The following is a 16,706-nucleotide window of genomic DNA, read 5'->3' as shown; positions in this document are numbered from 1 at the left end:
ATTTCCGTGGACCCATCACAAAATTTTCGGCGATTCCGTGAAACTACCTCGGATTTTTGAGTTAAGGGTCCGTGTTCATTTCACGGAATTCTGTGAGATCAAGTTGGTTGAAGACTGGAAAAATGTTGCCTGGTCTGATGAGTCTTGATTTCTGTTGAGACATTCAGATGGTAGAGTCAGAATTTGGTGTAAACATAATGAGAACGTGGATCCATTGTGCCTTTTTACCACTGTGCAGGCTGCTGGTGGTGGTGTAATGGTGTGGGGGATGTTTTCTTGGCACACTTTAGGCTCCTTAGTGCCAATTGTGCATCGTTTAAATGCCACGGCCTACCTGAGCATTGTTTCTGACCATGTCCATCCCTTTATGACCACCATGTATGCATCCCTCTGATGGTTACTTCCAGCAGGATAATGCACCATGTCACAAAGCTCAAATCATTTCAAATTGGTTTCTTGAACATGACAATGTTCACTGTACTAAAATGGCCCCCACAGTCAGCAGATCTCAACCCAATAGAACATCTCTGGGATGTGGGGGAACGTGAGCTTCATACCCTGGACGTGGATCCCACAAATCTCCATCAACTGCAAGATGCTATCCTATCAATATGGGCCAACATTTCTAAAGAATGCTTTCAGCACCTTGCTGAATCAATGCCACGCAGAATTAAGGCAGTTCTGAAGGCGAAAGGGGGACAAACACAGTATTAGTATGGTGTTCCTAATAATCCTTTAGGTGAATGTGCATATATACACATCTGTATTAGTCCATATTCTTTTTACAAAAATCTTTCCTGGTTAATAGTACACAGATACATGTGATGTTTACAGTTCTGTGGCGTTCAGGAGGGCTGTTTAGGCTTGTACAAAAAGAGAATGAGAGCTGGCCGATAGGAAGTAAACACAATTTGTATCCAAGGAGCATTCAGTGACGACATGACCAATGCAATACATGGCATATCACATCAAAGGCTCCTAGTTCAAAGGCATGATTTTGGGGCTTATTAGCATTATAACCAATACCAGTAATAATACCAAATGTACTGACTCCCTTCTCCTCCTTTTCCAGGCTGACAATATCCACATCACTGCATGAAAAGTGGGATTTTCGTCCCCGTAAACGGCCGGAAATCTCCCTGATTTTCGACAATTAACGTCAGTTTACAGCCTGTGAACGTCGCGTTCGTCTGTGCCACATATTGACGGAAACGAACCATGACGTATGTGGAGCTTGCGGAGGCATGCTGGCGCCGGCGCTAATGGCTCTAATTAGCATATGAATAGCAGCTCTGGGCGGCGCCTTGCCGGAATGGCTTGAATTTCCTCACTCAGTATTGGTTGAAACTACTACATTGAAACAAGAAATATCACTCGTGATTGGTTGGCAGATCTGTTACTATTGGTCAACCTGGGTAATAAATTAATACATTTAAACCCCCAAATTATAATAATTTTACACACATATATATATAAAATTATGATTTGCATATTATTTTTTAATTGTATATTCATATTCATGTGATATGCTATTATGTTTTATATTCATGTCATTGTTATCCTATGGACTACGCTATTATAACCATCAAGGACATAAATTTATTGAGGAAAGGAAAATATGCCAGGGACGTGCAGTTTATTCAAAGAAAGAGCTTTATTAGAACAAACACAAACACACAACCAAATGCAAAACGTTTGAGATCTGCCCACACAACAATAGGAAGATCACGAGAAGCCCAAAATCCTACAGCACCATGAAGTCTCTGTTTTCCGCTTGAGAGCTGTAGGTAACTAGCGCCATTCTGTCTGTTTTAAGTCCATTTTTCAGACGTCTGTCGTGCGTTGCCCTGTTCTTTGGAATCGCCTCTAATCTCGATTGCAGCGTGGCACAGAGCTCGGCGAGCTCCTGGCTGGTCGAACAGTCCATCCAGACACAGCGCGAACAATGCCGTCTTCCTCATCAGACATCAGGTCTATGGTAGCGCACTTCCAAAGGCCCACCTCATCCTCAGCTAACACACTCTTTCTTGCTTGTAGCAGCTGTAAAAACAAACAATAAAGACAATCAGTATTGCGCGATGTACTGCGTAAAATGCACCTGAAAAATAATCACACTGACCAAAAACGGATCTAATCTAATAAATCTTACCCTCTTTCTTCTCAATCGACTCCGAGCTGAACTCTTCACAGCTTCTGCGTGCGATGCAAGAGCTGGATGTTTGTACCTCCTGCGTACTGTCTCTATGTCTTACATGCAGCTGGAAAACAATTAAATGAGTGTTATGACGAAGTTGTGAAGACGGCGTACTGCTTCCTGTAAAATGACCAGAAAAAGAAAACACTTTTATAAAACAAGGCTAATTTCAGCTTGTGCTACTTAAAAAGCTTTGCTTTAGGTTACTTTAGCTTAGATAACAGTCTTACCGCAATCTTAGGACTGGTCTTCTCTTAGGCACTCGTCTTCTCTTCTTAAAGTTAGTATCTTCCACACAGTTTTTCGACTCCAAAGCAAGCAACCTATCGTCTATGGACAGCAACCTGGAGATTACTAAAGTTAACTGCTCGTTAAAATCGGCAGCAAACTGAGCAAGCTGACGAGATAGCCCACTGATTGCATTCAGCCGTTTCTTTCCGCCGGTGTTACGGATCAACTGGGGATCATGTTATCTGGGGACGGGCACGTGCACGCTGCTAGTTTTACCTGGATTTACAGCAGATGTTAGACGAGGACAGATTCGTCACAGCGGATTTTCCACTGAACAGATTTAAAACGCTTTCCACATTATTGGTAAATGTTTGCATAATATCAGGCTCTGTGTTTTCCTCTGTCGCTGCTTTGCTGTATGTTTCAAACGCAGTTTAAGGGAATTTTTTTTAATGTGGTTTCATTTCACAACACAGACCACGCCCACATTTTGTTACATTCTTTTCGATGAAAGTCGTATCCAATGACAATTACATTCAATAAATTACATTGTGTCGTATTAGTATTGGAATTTTTATTTTATTTTTAATAACTATTGTTTTTGTAATTTGCTTAGGGTATTTTTTTAAATTATATATATATATATATATATATATATATATATATATATATATATATATATATCCTAACTAAAATAAGTCATAGCCTGTCATATTACCTTTCTCATATTAGCCTATTATATTCTATTATAATCTATTATATTGCCCACCCCTTGCCCACCTGCACATCCCAGCTGATATACAAGATTTGGGGGGTCATTCTGCATTTGAAAGTTTGAAAGGGTTTTAAATCTTCTAAATAAAGTAAAATGATTCAAAATCAAGTAATTTATATATGCCAAAATCAACTTTAAACATATACAATGTAATTTCCAAACAGCAAAATTGTGGCCAGTGAAAATGCTGAGTGACTAGTTACTTTGGAAAACCACTAGCCACGGTGGCCGGTGAGCAAGTTAATGTCAACCCCTGTATGTATATATGTATATATATGTATATATATATATATATATATATATATATATATATATATATATATATATATATATATATATATATATATATATATATATATATTGTCACATGCCTGTCCTGTCGTGTGTGCACTTGTGGGTTTTGTTATGTTGAGCATGTGCTCGTGTCCCTGTCAGTTCCCTCCCCCTTGTTATCTGATTATTGGTTAATTTGCCCCACCTGTTCTCCCTCATTATCTGCCTTGTTTGTTCCCTTTATAATCTCCTTGTGTTTGTCAGTCTGGGTTGGATCCTTGTGTAATGTCTGCGTCTTCCGTCCTCCCCGTGATTCTGTTGGTTTGTTTAAGTTTGTATTTATATTATTCTATTATGTGTTTTTCCCCCTCGTGGGTTTTGTTTTGAGTTTGTTTTATTTTATAATAAATTATCATTTTCTGCACTTGAGTCCTTGCACCCTTTTCCTTTGTCTGTAACGTGACAGAAGGATCCAACCATACAATGAGGACTCAGCAGAGAAGTTCTCCCTCGGTGCCAGTCCCGGGGGTCCCGAGTCCGGGAATCCCGAGTCCAGACATGGCCTGGAGGGCTGTTATGGGAGGCTTTGTGGTGGCAGTCCTGCATGCTTGGGAGAAGCACAGGGTGTCATCCACAACTCCGGTGGTCCCAGTTCCGGTGGATCGTGTTCCGGTGGTCCCAGTTCTGGTGGTCCCTGTGCCGGTGGATCGTGTTCCGGTGGATCGTGTTCCGGTGGTCCCAGTGCCGGTGGATCGTGTTTTGGTGGTCCCAGTGCCGGTGGATCGTGTTCCGGTGGTCCCTGTGCCGGTGGATCGTGTTCCGGTGGTCCCTGTGCCGGTGGATCGTGCTCCGGTGGTCCCTGTGCCGGTGGATCGTGCTTCGATGGTCCCTGTGCCGGTGGATCGTGCTCCGGTGGTCCCTGTGCCGGTGGATCATGTTCCGGTGGTCCCTGTGCCGGTGGATCGTTTTCCGGTGGTCCCTGTGCCGGTGGACTCCATTCCGGTGGTCCCGAGTCCGGAAACGGCCTGGAGGGCTGTGATGGGATGCTTTGTGGTGGCAGTCCTGCATGCGTGGAAGGAGCACATGGCTTTATCCGAAGCCCCGGAGGCAGTTCCGGTGGTCCCAGTTCCGGCGGATCGTGTTCCGGTGGTCCCAGTTCCGGCAGATCATGTTCCGGTGGTCCCAATGCCAGCAGATCGTATTCCGGTGGTCCCAGTGCTGGTGGATACTGCTGGACTGGAGAAGTTTCCCCAACGCCCTGCCTGCGCCGCTGAGGCGTCCTGCTCTCCCTGCGCCCCTGAGGCGTCCTGCTCTCCGTGCGCCGCTGAGGCGTCCTGCTCTCCGTGCGCCGCTGAGGCGTCCTGCTCTCCGTGCGCCGCTGAGGCGTCCTGCTCTCCGTGCGCCGCTGAGGCGTCCTGCTCTCCGTGCGCCGCTGAGGCGTCCTGCTCTCCGTGCGCCGCTGAGGCGTCCTGCTCTCCGTGCGCCGCTGAGGCGTCCTGCTCTCCGTGCGCCGCTGAGGCGTCCTGCTCTCCGTGCGCCGCTGAGGCGTCCTGCTCTCCGTGCGCCGCTGAGGCGTCCTGCTCTCCGTGCGCCGCTGAGGCGTCCTGCTCTCCGTGCGCCGCTGAGGCGTCCTGCTCTCCGTGCGCCGCTGAGGCGTCCTGCTCTCCGTGCGCCGCTGAGGCGTCCTGCTCTCCGTGCGCCGCTGAGGCGTCCTGCTCTCCGTGCGCCGCTGAGGCGTCCTGCTCTCCGTGCGCCGCTGAGGCGTCCTGCTCTCCGTGCGCCGCTGAGGCGTCCTGCTCTCCGTGCGCCGCTGAGGCGTCCTGCTCTCACCGCGCCTCCCTGGCGCCCCCTGCACTCACCGCGCCTCTCTGGCGCCCTGCTCTCACCGCGCCTCCCTGGCGCCCTGCTCTACCCGCACTGCCCTGGCTGCCTGAACTCTATGGGCCGCCCCGGCCGCTTGAACTTGGTGGGCCTCCCGAACTCGGTGGGCCGCCCTGGCCATTTGAACTTTGTGGGCCACCATGGCCTCCTGAACTTTTTGTTTTCCTCGTTCCTCCCTTGTTTACCCCTCCCTTGTCTGTACCTTCTTTGTCTGTCCCTCCCGTGCCCCCCTGGTCTGTGCCTCCCTGGTCTGTCCCTCCCCTCCCTCCCTGGTCTGTCCCTCCCGTCCCTCCCTGGTCTGTCCCTCCCGTCCCGCCCGGGTCTGTCCCTCCCGTCCCTAGTGGAGCGTCTGGTAGCCGCTCCTTAAGGAGGGGGTAATGTCACATGCCTGTCCTGTCGTGTGTGCACTTGTGGGTTTTGTTATGTTGAGCATGTGCTCGTGTCCCTGTCAGTTCCCTCCCCCTTGTTATCTGATTATTGGTTAATTTGCCCCACCTGTTCTCCCTCATTATCTGCCTTGTTTGTTCCCTTTATAATCTCCTTGTGTTTGTCAGTCTGGGTTGGATCCTTGTGTAATGTCTGCGTCTTCCGTCCTCCCCGTGATTCTGTTGGTTTGTTTAAGTTTGTATTTATATTATTCTATTATGTGTTTTTCCCCCTCGTGGGTTTTGTTTTGAGTTTGTTTTATTTTATAATAAATTATCATTTTCTGCACTTGAGTCCTTGCACCCTTTTCCTTTGTCTGTAACGTGACATATATATATATGTAGTGCCGTTAAAATTAATTTGCGTTAACACGTTAATTTTGACAGGCAATGATATATGATATATAAAGTTTGCTGATGTATGACGCCGCTTATTAGCAGGAGACCGCAATGATTGGTCAAAGTTGTGGAGATTGGTCAAAATTGCGAGTCGCACTGAATTCACGGGGACTGATTGCAAATGACACACAATAAATAATCTAGAATACTTTCATCAAATATATAAATTCAAGCTTAAGTTTAAGATTTTACAATTAGGCTATACTGAGCCTGATCTATCTAAGAGATTTTCTTAGAAGGAAGTTAATACCTTTTAGAAAAATGTCACATGGGTTAAAACTCCTGCTACCCTGATTTGCATTTGTATAGCTCACAGCATGTTCATTTACATGTTAAAGCCTCCCCTGGAGTTAAGGGAAGGGGGGTCTTGGGGGGGACAACTGCCAAGCAAGGCCCACGTCAATTTCTGACAATTCACGGCAGTTTTCGGTGTCGCCTGCAAACTGCCGTGTACAGTCGTAAACCTGATCTTCCACGACAATCTACAGTGCCGCTTACTGACGAAAATCCCACTTTTCATGCAGTGCATGCTTCTCTGCCTGCCAATAGCTTGTCGAGACATGCCATTATAATAATTGGCCATTCACTCTCCATCCCCGGTTGGCCTGCCAATCTGCCCATTGACACAGTGGGAGCATGGCAGCCCATCATTCCAGTAATGACAACACAGAAGAGATTCAAGCTGGATTTCACCAATAATAATGATGATGGTAATGGAGCTAACCACCAGTGGGTCCCATCATCCCAGGGATTTCACAGAAACAAGTAAGGACACTAACTAAGTGAAAAGTTTCACAGAATTCACAACTGATGACTAAAACAAATCAGAATGTTTGAATTAGGCATGTGCTGCTTTCAGAATTTCAAGTTATGATTAATTGCTTAAGCTTTATTATGGTATATAGTATTATCACGGTATTGAAATAAGATGCAAAAAAAGTGTTTCATACAACAGGTTTAATAACTTTAAGAACTGAACATTTAAATACAATAAAGCAACACACAAAAATGTATAAAGTAAACAACTAAAACAGATTAAAGTTCAAAAGAATGATAAAGAACAATAGGTAACACTTAATACATAAATATTTATTACAAGTGTTTTGAAGTGCCCACGATAACAATATTGTGCATGTTAATTACCATGATATATTGTATTACCGTACATTACATGTTACATTACATGTAACCTTTCTGGTTCTACTTCGAGCAGGATTCAAACTGTGTTTCCAGCTTGGAAGGCAGGCAGGTTATCATGGATGATAAATACCACAGCCTCTAGCGTCAGTTGCTAGTGTGCCTTTTGAAGCCAGGACATTGGGTTTACTCACTCAGCTCTTACTAGCTCGCCTCAGTTGCACTCACCCCCCTAAACTTCACTCACATCTAGGTCACAACTCCAACATAACTCCATTAGGTCCTATTCTCACCGCTCCGAGATGGATTCGAACCAGTGTCTCCAGCCAGGGAGGCTGGCATGCTAACAAGGACGCTTAAGACTGCAGCCTCTAGCACATGTTGCTAATGCCCATCTTGAGGCCAGGAGAGTGAGGTTTGCTCACACTTACTCGGTTTATAACTTACTAGGAGGCCTCCATTACACATAGCCCTCTAAACCTCACTCCCATCCAGGTCATGGCACCAACGTAACCCTACTTGTCTTACTCGCATCATTTCAAGAGGGAATTGAATCTTGAAGGACAGGGAAATTAGGTTTACTCACACAGATTGAGGTTTACTCATACATTTTGGAGGATGTTTCAACTTTCAAAACAAAATTGGGCTAATGGACTTGCAATGAATAGACACACCTGGAGACATTTTCTCATTTTTGAGTGAACTCAGAACTACGAGGTACATGAAGAAAAATGCACATCTGTGCTAAGTGTTACAGCCATCCAAGAGTAATCCAGCAATATACAAACAATTTGATCCTGATTGGTCAATCACTGTCTTTTGAGGTCAAATATATTTTGTACAATGACTGTATAATAAAACGTAATTTAAACACTTCTAATAATTTTAACATTTCATGTCTATTTATTTATTTAATTGGCAGGTAGCCATGTAATGAGCAAGACGCTGTAGACTCAGCCGGTCATTATCTGTAAGGTTTATCTGTTTCCCACTGAGCCAAAGAACACCCCTTATCCAAGATAAAATAATGGTAAAACACAACCTCTGTGCTTATTGTTTTAATAAACCCCATTGGGATATATTTTGTGATAATGGTTGTCTGACTATACATAGTGTAGCTACCATCCATTAATTGAATCAGACTTCAACATTTCAATCCATAACAATGCCTATAAAAACAGGGTTTATTAGCTTCTGTGTCCAATTCTGTTGGCACTAACTGCTCTAAACAGCAAGGTTACATTGGCAGGCCACACTAAAGAAAATGTGCAAAGTTGTGAAATTGTTCTTGATGCTCACAGTTCAAATGAGCTGTCGTTATAGCCTGAAAATACCTGTGACATGCTGGAAAAATGAAATCACATTAGCTAAAAGTAGATTACAATAACAATTTCTGAGATCATTCTGGGTATGAACAGAACATGTTTAGGATGGATTACAGGAAAAACAAAACAAAAACGAAATCATGATATTTAACTAAGAATAGTGAATGTTTAGTTTAATTGTGATGATTTTGCTAATTTCATATGATTGAGTAGAATGTTGCTACATTTGTAGATTCTAATTACACCAAAACATAAATTAAATAAAAACTCCTTAGACTCTAATACAAAACTTGTGTTCCCTTTTGAGGTGCGCTGCGTCAATGACGCATTGGGAATGTGCCCATTTCCAATGGGGACTAGTCCAATGGTGAAAGTGAATGCCATGACCAGGAAAGCATAAAAGCACATCCGAACAAACGGCGTCAGCTTCTGTGCCTCAGTTAGCGCTCTATGTCAAACTTTCTGTTCTATTTATTGTTGTTTGTCAAAATATTGTACAAAAACTAAAATAATTATGAAGACAAGCACTGCTCCAGGTTCACAGGTGCGCATGTCTTGATTGTACCATCAGTTTGACATAACAGATACTTGTAATTATGGGGTTTGGGTATCTAGTTCCCAACGCGTCACTGATGCAATGCGAGTTCCCTCAAAAGAGAACATCTCAGGTTATGACTGTAACCATAGTTCCATGAGAAGGGAACGAGACGCTGAGTCAACTTGCCATACTTACTGCATCCATGTGAGCGAATTGCTTCGGCTAAATTGAAGTTGACGCTGGTTGTTCCGAATATGTTTTTATGCTTTCCACGGGTGGGTGACGTCTTGACCAGGAAAGCATAAAACATATTCGGAACAACCATTTGACTAGTTGACATACGTGCTTTAGAAGCAATCACGCAGGGGCGTTCCCAATGCTTCATTGACGCAGAGTCTCATTCCCTTCTCAGGGAACTATGGTTACTGTCATAAACTGAGATGTTTTCTTTTTCCAAGCTTTTATATAAAGAACAACTACCACAAAGTCAACCGCAGATTTTTTTTTTTTTTTCAATTATAGCCACAGAAGTCACTAATTTGATCTGCTTCTTTAAAATGGCATCTGGTTTAATTTCTATTACTTTAAAAAAATGTGTTATGCTAATTGTTGCTTGCAGCTGTATTGAATGCATCTAAAATCAAAATCAATTACCTCAAGAAAGAGCAGGCTAGCCACTAAAACACAGGCAGCACCAATATGTATTTTAGGGAAAAGGTTTTGAGGCTGTTTTGAGTTTAGTCTGTTTGCCAATGAATTGTGCCAATTAAACTAAGATAATATAGATTTCTTTTCATGTTTCACACTTACCTGACTGCGTTTTTATATCTTCCCATTTTCACAATGATTCCAATGTCATTTACATTTGTAACAAAGAACCAGCATTCAGCATTGGGTTTATTCTGCTGATAAAATCCCACTAACTCAATTTTATCAGTCCTATTAAGCCTGTCAGCAATTACAAAGACTGCTCATGGCTGCAACAAAGCCCACTAAGCTGTCATTCTTGGGGCTCTATTATCACTTTCCTTTTATCATTTAATTGCAGGAATTACCCAGACACTAGATTTGGTTACCTAATGTCTTGAGATACTGTATTTGTGCCAATCCATTTCAACGAGTGGAAAATAAATTGGATCCCCTATAGACTTTAGTTGTTTTGAGATTTAACAAACGTACTGACAGAGCAGAGCTTTACTCAGCTTAACTGAAGGTAATGACACAAGGCTGATGATTTGAGTCTTTCAAAGTTGGCTTTGATAAAACACAATCTCTGTTTGAAGAAATGCTTGTCTTCTGCAGAATGTTTATGCCTATACACAGGGGACATCTTGTAAACACATTTTTTACACATACAACTTTACATAAAACAAATCACAGGAGTCACAGGTCTAAACAATCCTTCAATTCTACTGAAAAGTCAAACAGCCATGTTTGGTCGAACACATTTTTATTGTTTTGACGGAAAAACTTGCCACTGGTGAAACTGAAGGGTACATGCAAATGAGTTTACTGTTTCCTCTTTCCACTACTATGTTTCCACTACAGTGTTTACTAGCTCCTGCCCAGATTCTTACTTGGCCATCATCATCCCCTCACCTGTGCCCCATCTGCCTTTATCATGAATCTCTTCCAACAGTAGCCATAACCTACGCTTACATCCTACTCTATTGCAGTTATAATACAATAGCCTATATAATGTATATACAAAATATAATGTTATGCTGTTTTAATGGGCATTTTGGGCATTGTGAGGTCATTGTGTTGCCCTCAGGCTTTCTGGACCTTACACCACCCCGTATATAATAACCATAGACTAACTACATTAAAACTTTTTTTGTTGTTGCCTCAGGGCTACATTTGGACCTTTCTGACCATAAAGTTAAGAATTAATTAAGTCTTTCCTTGACTCCCAATGTGTTTTCTGTTACCATTTGACCGACCGACCGACCCCCCCCTCCCCCCCCCCCCAAAAAAAGCTGAAACATAGCCTACTGTTTATACATACACATGTATTTTATATGACCGTATAAATCATGTGAATATGAGGCATGCTTTTAAGTGTTGATTTCTAAGAATCTAGCAATGACATTCTATCATTCCGCATTGTTTCACTCTGCACGGTACACATTTGGCACCGCAATGCAGGGTTAATACAGCAAGAGCTATGCTAACTGTGCTCCGGAGCAGGTGCTCTAATTCGGTGCTTCATAAAAGGGCACTAACCTCGCTTCTAAAGTACCATTTAGGAAAATAACAACCAAGGTTTAAGAACTCCATAAAAGGCCCTTAACAGAAAAACAATTCATTTGTCAGTTGCTGTTTTGTGATACCCACCCAAAAACCCCTGCCCAGATCAGATCCAGCTCTGACCTACCTTCCATAACCTCCCAGTAGCATACCATTAACATATCTAACATATGCAAATAACAAATCTCCCATATGCCAACTGACTGAAAAGTGCAGAGGACAATATTAAGGAACCCCTGAGTTAAACAATTATTACTGAGATCATTTTAAGATTAGAGAGGAAGGCGGAGACACTACGAGTAACAGCAGCAGAACAGTTAAGGAGCTTATATTCAAATCCCTTTTCATCTCTGGTTTATCCTCCAGCTTGTATCCACACACACAATCATAAACACTTAATATGCAAGAGTAAATGTTGATTTTTCTGCCTTTTTTCTGCTAAAGTGGCAAAAGATCAGATCAGGGGGAAAAAGAAATCATGCAAAAACATATGTCTCTATTTGCAGTAATCAGAGCAAAAACAAAAAAACAAAAAGAAAAAAAGAAAGAAAGAAAAAAGTAATATATGTGCATTTGCATTTGAGTGGATACAAACTTAAATTACATAAACCCTATAAAGTAAAAAAAAAAAAAAAAAAACTGCATAATGAAAGTGATTTTCTTTAATATGACACTATGATTGAAACACTGTTTAATGATAAGAGTGAATATCCATTTCCTACTGCATCTGAAATTGCTTACTGTCAGAAATCTCAGAGGATGCAGTCGGTCATTTGGTTGTTTTTTATTTTTTATTTATTAATACTGTGAATTCCAGCAAGTTACTTTACATACAACTTTTCACCTACTACATAGTAGTTTACTAGCCTGACAAGCCAGACCCACATCAAGATGATTGGTCTGGAAACTCACCATTGACAGGGCTCAATCCTAGAGGCGGGATAAACGGTTGTCTTTCAAACTCCTTCTGCATGCAACAGGATAGCCCTACAACCAACCAGAGCAACGTAAAGCGGAGCTAGTTGAAGCTAGTAAACACGTGAAGATGAAACTTTCACCGTATCAGGTCAGTAAAACACCGAACACATCCTTTTTAAGAAGGACTTCAGTGCCATTCTTAGTTTTTTTTCCTCAAAGAAAAGCTTAACTCCAAGTCTTCCAGAGTCGCAGCCAAAGCCGATTGGAAAGAGCGCCGTCCGCCAGCTTTTGTGTTTACTAGTAGCATGCAAGCGCAACCCGGCCGTCATTATGTTAAGCCCCGCCTACCGACTCAATACAGGATGGGATTGGCCTGACCAGAGTTTGGCTTTTACAGCTCAGACGTGTATTGAGAGTGGCTAGACGATACTCGCGGCAGATTAGATTTGCTGCCGCAAGGGTGCGTCTAGATTTCTAGGCTAGTAGTTTACTATACATACCAGTATTTTAATGCAGGGCAATTGTCTTCAATCTTAAAGAATTTGACCTAAAAAGGAAATATGAAAATCACATGCAGAATGGAACATACACATTAGATTTATTTTAAAAATCTTGTCAAAAAAAATATTCACTTTATTTTGCTCTATCACAGACTGTGTACTGTTCATCTATTTTCAAAACCAATTATGCCGTGCTCACATTAGACTCTGAGCACGCAATATTTCTACAGACACTGCAATGGAGGAAATAGGCCAGCTAGTAAACCTCACTCCTCTGATCTCAAGGCACACTCAAGCTACTGACGCTAGAGGTTGCAGCCTTAAGCCTCCTTGTTAGGGACAGACTCTCATGCTGGCAGACCCAGGTTTGAGTCTCGCTTAGTGCGGGTAGATCGAGAGGAGGGATTACGTGATGTCCTTTTTAAAAACATATTTAAACATATATTACAACCATAATGCAACAAGGTCACGATGTGATGTTTAAATATTCGGTAACACTTTATTTTGATAGTCCACTTTAGATATTCTACTAACTATAAGTAACTTTGCAACTACATGTCAACTAACGTCATTAGAGTATTTGTAGACTGTCTGATTAATATTTACTAAAACTTTATTTTGTCGGTCCCCCAACAGACATTCTACTGACTATAAGTAACTTGGCTACCACAATTCAACTTATTCTACTAACCCGAACCCTAACACCTAACTATAACCTACCAGTCTACTGACAGTATACTAATACTCTAATGAGAGTTAGCTGACATGTAGTTGCAAAGTTACTTATAGTTAGTAGAATGTCTAAAGTGGACTATCAAAATAAAGTGTAACCAAATATTCCACTGGTCATCTTCATGTGATACGAATTTCGCAGGGTAAAGTTCAAACTTGAACTTTGAAATTGAACGCAGTGACTTTTGCTTGATCTTACTTTTCCTGTCACCCGCACCCACATGCGTATATGGGAGTCAATGGAACAAAAGTGTGACAGCTCCTTTAGTTGCTTAAATCATTGACTACAGTTTCTGTCACAAACTGAACCCTTCCAAGTTCCAAAAGGAATATGCTTTATTTTATTATTTTGTAATTGTTACTCTAATATCAGGAGTGTTTTATATTATCGCAACAGGTCTAACATCTATGTTAGCTATAGCTCCGTGGCGCTAAAGACCCGGATATGTAAGAATGATTGGCGAAATAGTCATGCATTTATGGGTTAAACAACTTTTTTTAATTTTTATTTTTATTTTTTTTATGCAGTGTCTGTGATGCTTTAGGAAGTCACGACAGAAAGACTATCATGTTTTTTTGTTTTTTTTTGGTACACCACAACAGGTTCTGTCACATCTGTGATGTTGAAAAAAAGGAGCAGTGAACCTCTACCATACACAGCTTTAAATATGGGAAAACCAAAAAGAGATGGTGAAAAGGACTGGTGCTGCCAGGTGGAATTAAGCATTGGAGGAAAGGTTTGGGGAACTATTGCAACAATACTACAGCAACTATGATGTTTCCTCGTGGGACTACCTCGACTGTCACGGGTGCATGCAGACAGGAAGACGAAGACAGGCAGGTAGCTACAGTTCAAATAGCAGTTTAAGCTCACATAAGCATAAAGACAGCCAAAAGCAAACCATAACTATCATAACAATTGCCAGACAAAGAATGAGTGGAAGGGGAGAACTAAATAGCAAACAGAAACAAGATAATTAACAGGACACAGCTGAACAGAACCTAACTAATGAGGGTAACCAAGGAGACAGAGGAGTGGTGGGAACTTGTGACAAATGAAAACAAATTAAAAAGTCCATGAACTAAAACTGAACATAACTGTGACAACAACAGTTAAAAGCTGATAAATGCTGTACGAACTATAGCAAAGGTGCTTCAGCAGTTGCGAGTACTGGAATTAGCATTAAGCTAATGCTGCTTTGGTGGCCATTGTTTGTTTGCATTCTTGTTTCCGGAAGTCAGTTGCTAGTTTACACCTTCTCGATGACATCACGCAAGCGGTTAAAGATAGAAGGTGATGGTTGGTCGGGAAGCAACATGTAGGCTGGCATGTTTCTTGTCCAGAACATGGCACAACACAACAAGAATTTAGGAGTCAAACACAGTAATACAGTGACAATCATAACAAATACAAATATAATGTAGTCTAAACCCAGCATTAGAATTGTTTCAGGTCCATCTGAAACTGCATGTGTTTACCTAAGATGTATTCATGTGTTCAAAAAAAAGTGGAGCACAATATAACAACTAAAAGCAACTACAGCACACTACTTATCCAACAACCTGCCCCTAGTTGAAAAATTAAGGGGAAACAGCACTGTGAAAGCTATTGTATGAACTTACTGTGTTGGCAGTGGATTCCATTAAAGCCTGATGGGCACTGGCAGACGTATCCAATGAATGTGTCACCCCTGAAAGTTTCACTGATTTCACAGATGCCTCCATTGTGACAAGGGTTTGGATGGCAGGGTCCTGTAATATAGACAAATATAATTAAGATGGACTGCTTTTTTTTTTTTTGTATGCAAGTGTACGCAACTCACATAATGGGTTAGAACAGATGAACAAATGGGTTAGAAACAGACATCAACAATTTATAACATGGCCTGGAGTGCAAGTGCTTGCATCTCTACCTACAGTGGCTCAAGTAATGACATACAGGGGGAGAAAAACATAAAAAATTGAACACAGTGAAGGAAAGGATGAAACGAGAAACAGTCACAGAGAGAAATGTAAGTATAAGCATCACTTGCTGAGGTCACCATGGGGCAGCTTGAGGGATAAATGATATCATGGGCACTGTATTACCTCTTCTGGCACTTTGTCAACACACAGACAGAGAGAAAGAGCAAGACAGCTGGCATTTCACTCACTCTCTACAGTCAGAGTTAAATCAGAGCAGAAATTAATAGAGGAGTATGTGAAAAGGTCAAGGGAAGGATATAGAGCAATGCTTTTTGACAGGATGTCAGCTTAATGACATTATAAGTGAATGATGGATTCAGTAAAAGTATGACACATATGGCATATATTAGGTAACTAGATAATATGTGGCATATGTACATTTATTGTAATGTGCCTTGACAGAAGGATTGTCTCCCCCAGCTGATTCAGTTTCCACTTACGGCTTTTAGCCCTCACTTTAAAATATTAGGTGATTAAATAACTTTAAACTTTTTTTTTTTTTTTCACATTCATGTACTTTATTTCTTTAAATATCCTGGTGAACTTAAAAAGTAAAGCTGTCATGATTTCACCAACAGAGCAATTGCCTAGGGGTACTTAACTGCTGGAAAGATGAATGCGTATTTTAATCGGGTAATTTAATCTAGGGATTTGTGAAGACTAAAAGATTAGAAGCTACTCCAGAACAATCAGTCCATTGCCTGAACGTTGTTTTAAAAGCTCTTAGTGAAATCAGCATTTTGATTGGTCATTCATGACTCCCTAGAGGGCCGATATCTCATGGCCTATCAATACCATACTGATGTTTAAAACATTAGAGTGCCTGCATTGGGTTGCATGCTGTCAAAAGTTGCTTGAAGAAATTGCAGGGCAGTCAGTTTAATCTTTCAAAATATCAGCAGAAAGTTCTGCAAGAGGGCATGGGTGGAGTAGAGAGATGTATTACAGAGATATGATCAATATACTCTTAAGTGCAAAGGCAGACAAAATTTAGATTGTTCAAAAAAAATAAAAAAAATTCTAATCCAAAACTCTCGCTTAGAGCACTAAATTATTTTAAATATATAACGCAACACACACACACACACGCGCGCACGCACACGCGCATGCACACATATATATATTTTATATTTTATATTAAGCAATTTTGAGCGTGGCATGGT

At 41.6% G+C, this 16,706-nt stretch overlaps 1 protein-coding gene and 1 long non-coding RNA gene across 2 annotated transcripts in view; both read right to left on the bottom strand.

The window, feature by feature from the left end:
- The window catches only part of edil3a (EGF-like repeats and discoidin I-like domains 3a), a 296,332-nt gene that overhangs the window by 183,138 nt on the left and 96,488 nt on the right, over positions 1-16,706 (bottom strand). Inside the window, 1 exon segment of the mRNA XM_067438243.1 lies at positions 15,202-15,330. Coding sequence (XP_067294344.1) covers positions 15,202-15,330 — 129 coding nt within the window.
- Positions 1,789-2,616, bottom strand: LOC137070796 (uncharacterized). Its single transcript, XR_010904334.1, has 3 exons — positions 2,425-2,616; positions 2,150-2,314; positions 1,789-2,040 (listed from the first exon to the last, which is right to left on the bottom strand). It is a non-coding gene; the product is annotated as an uncharacterized lncRNA (long non-coding RNA).

The sequence above is a fragment of the Pseudorasbora parva genome, chromosome 3, assembly GCF_024679245.1.
Source record: "Pseudorasbora parva isolate DD20220531a chromosome 3, ASM2467924v1, whole genome shotgun sequence".
In the NCBI taxonomy this organism is placed as follows: domain Eukaryota; kingdom Metazoa; phylum Chordata; class Actinopteri; order Cypriniformes; family Gobionidae; genus Pseudorasbora; species Pseudorasbora parva.
This window is presented reverse-complemented; position numbering and strand designations above follow the sequence as displayed.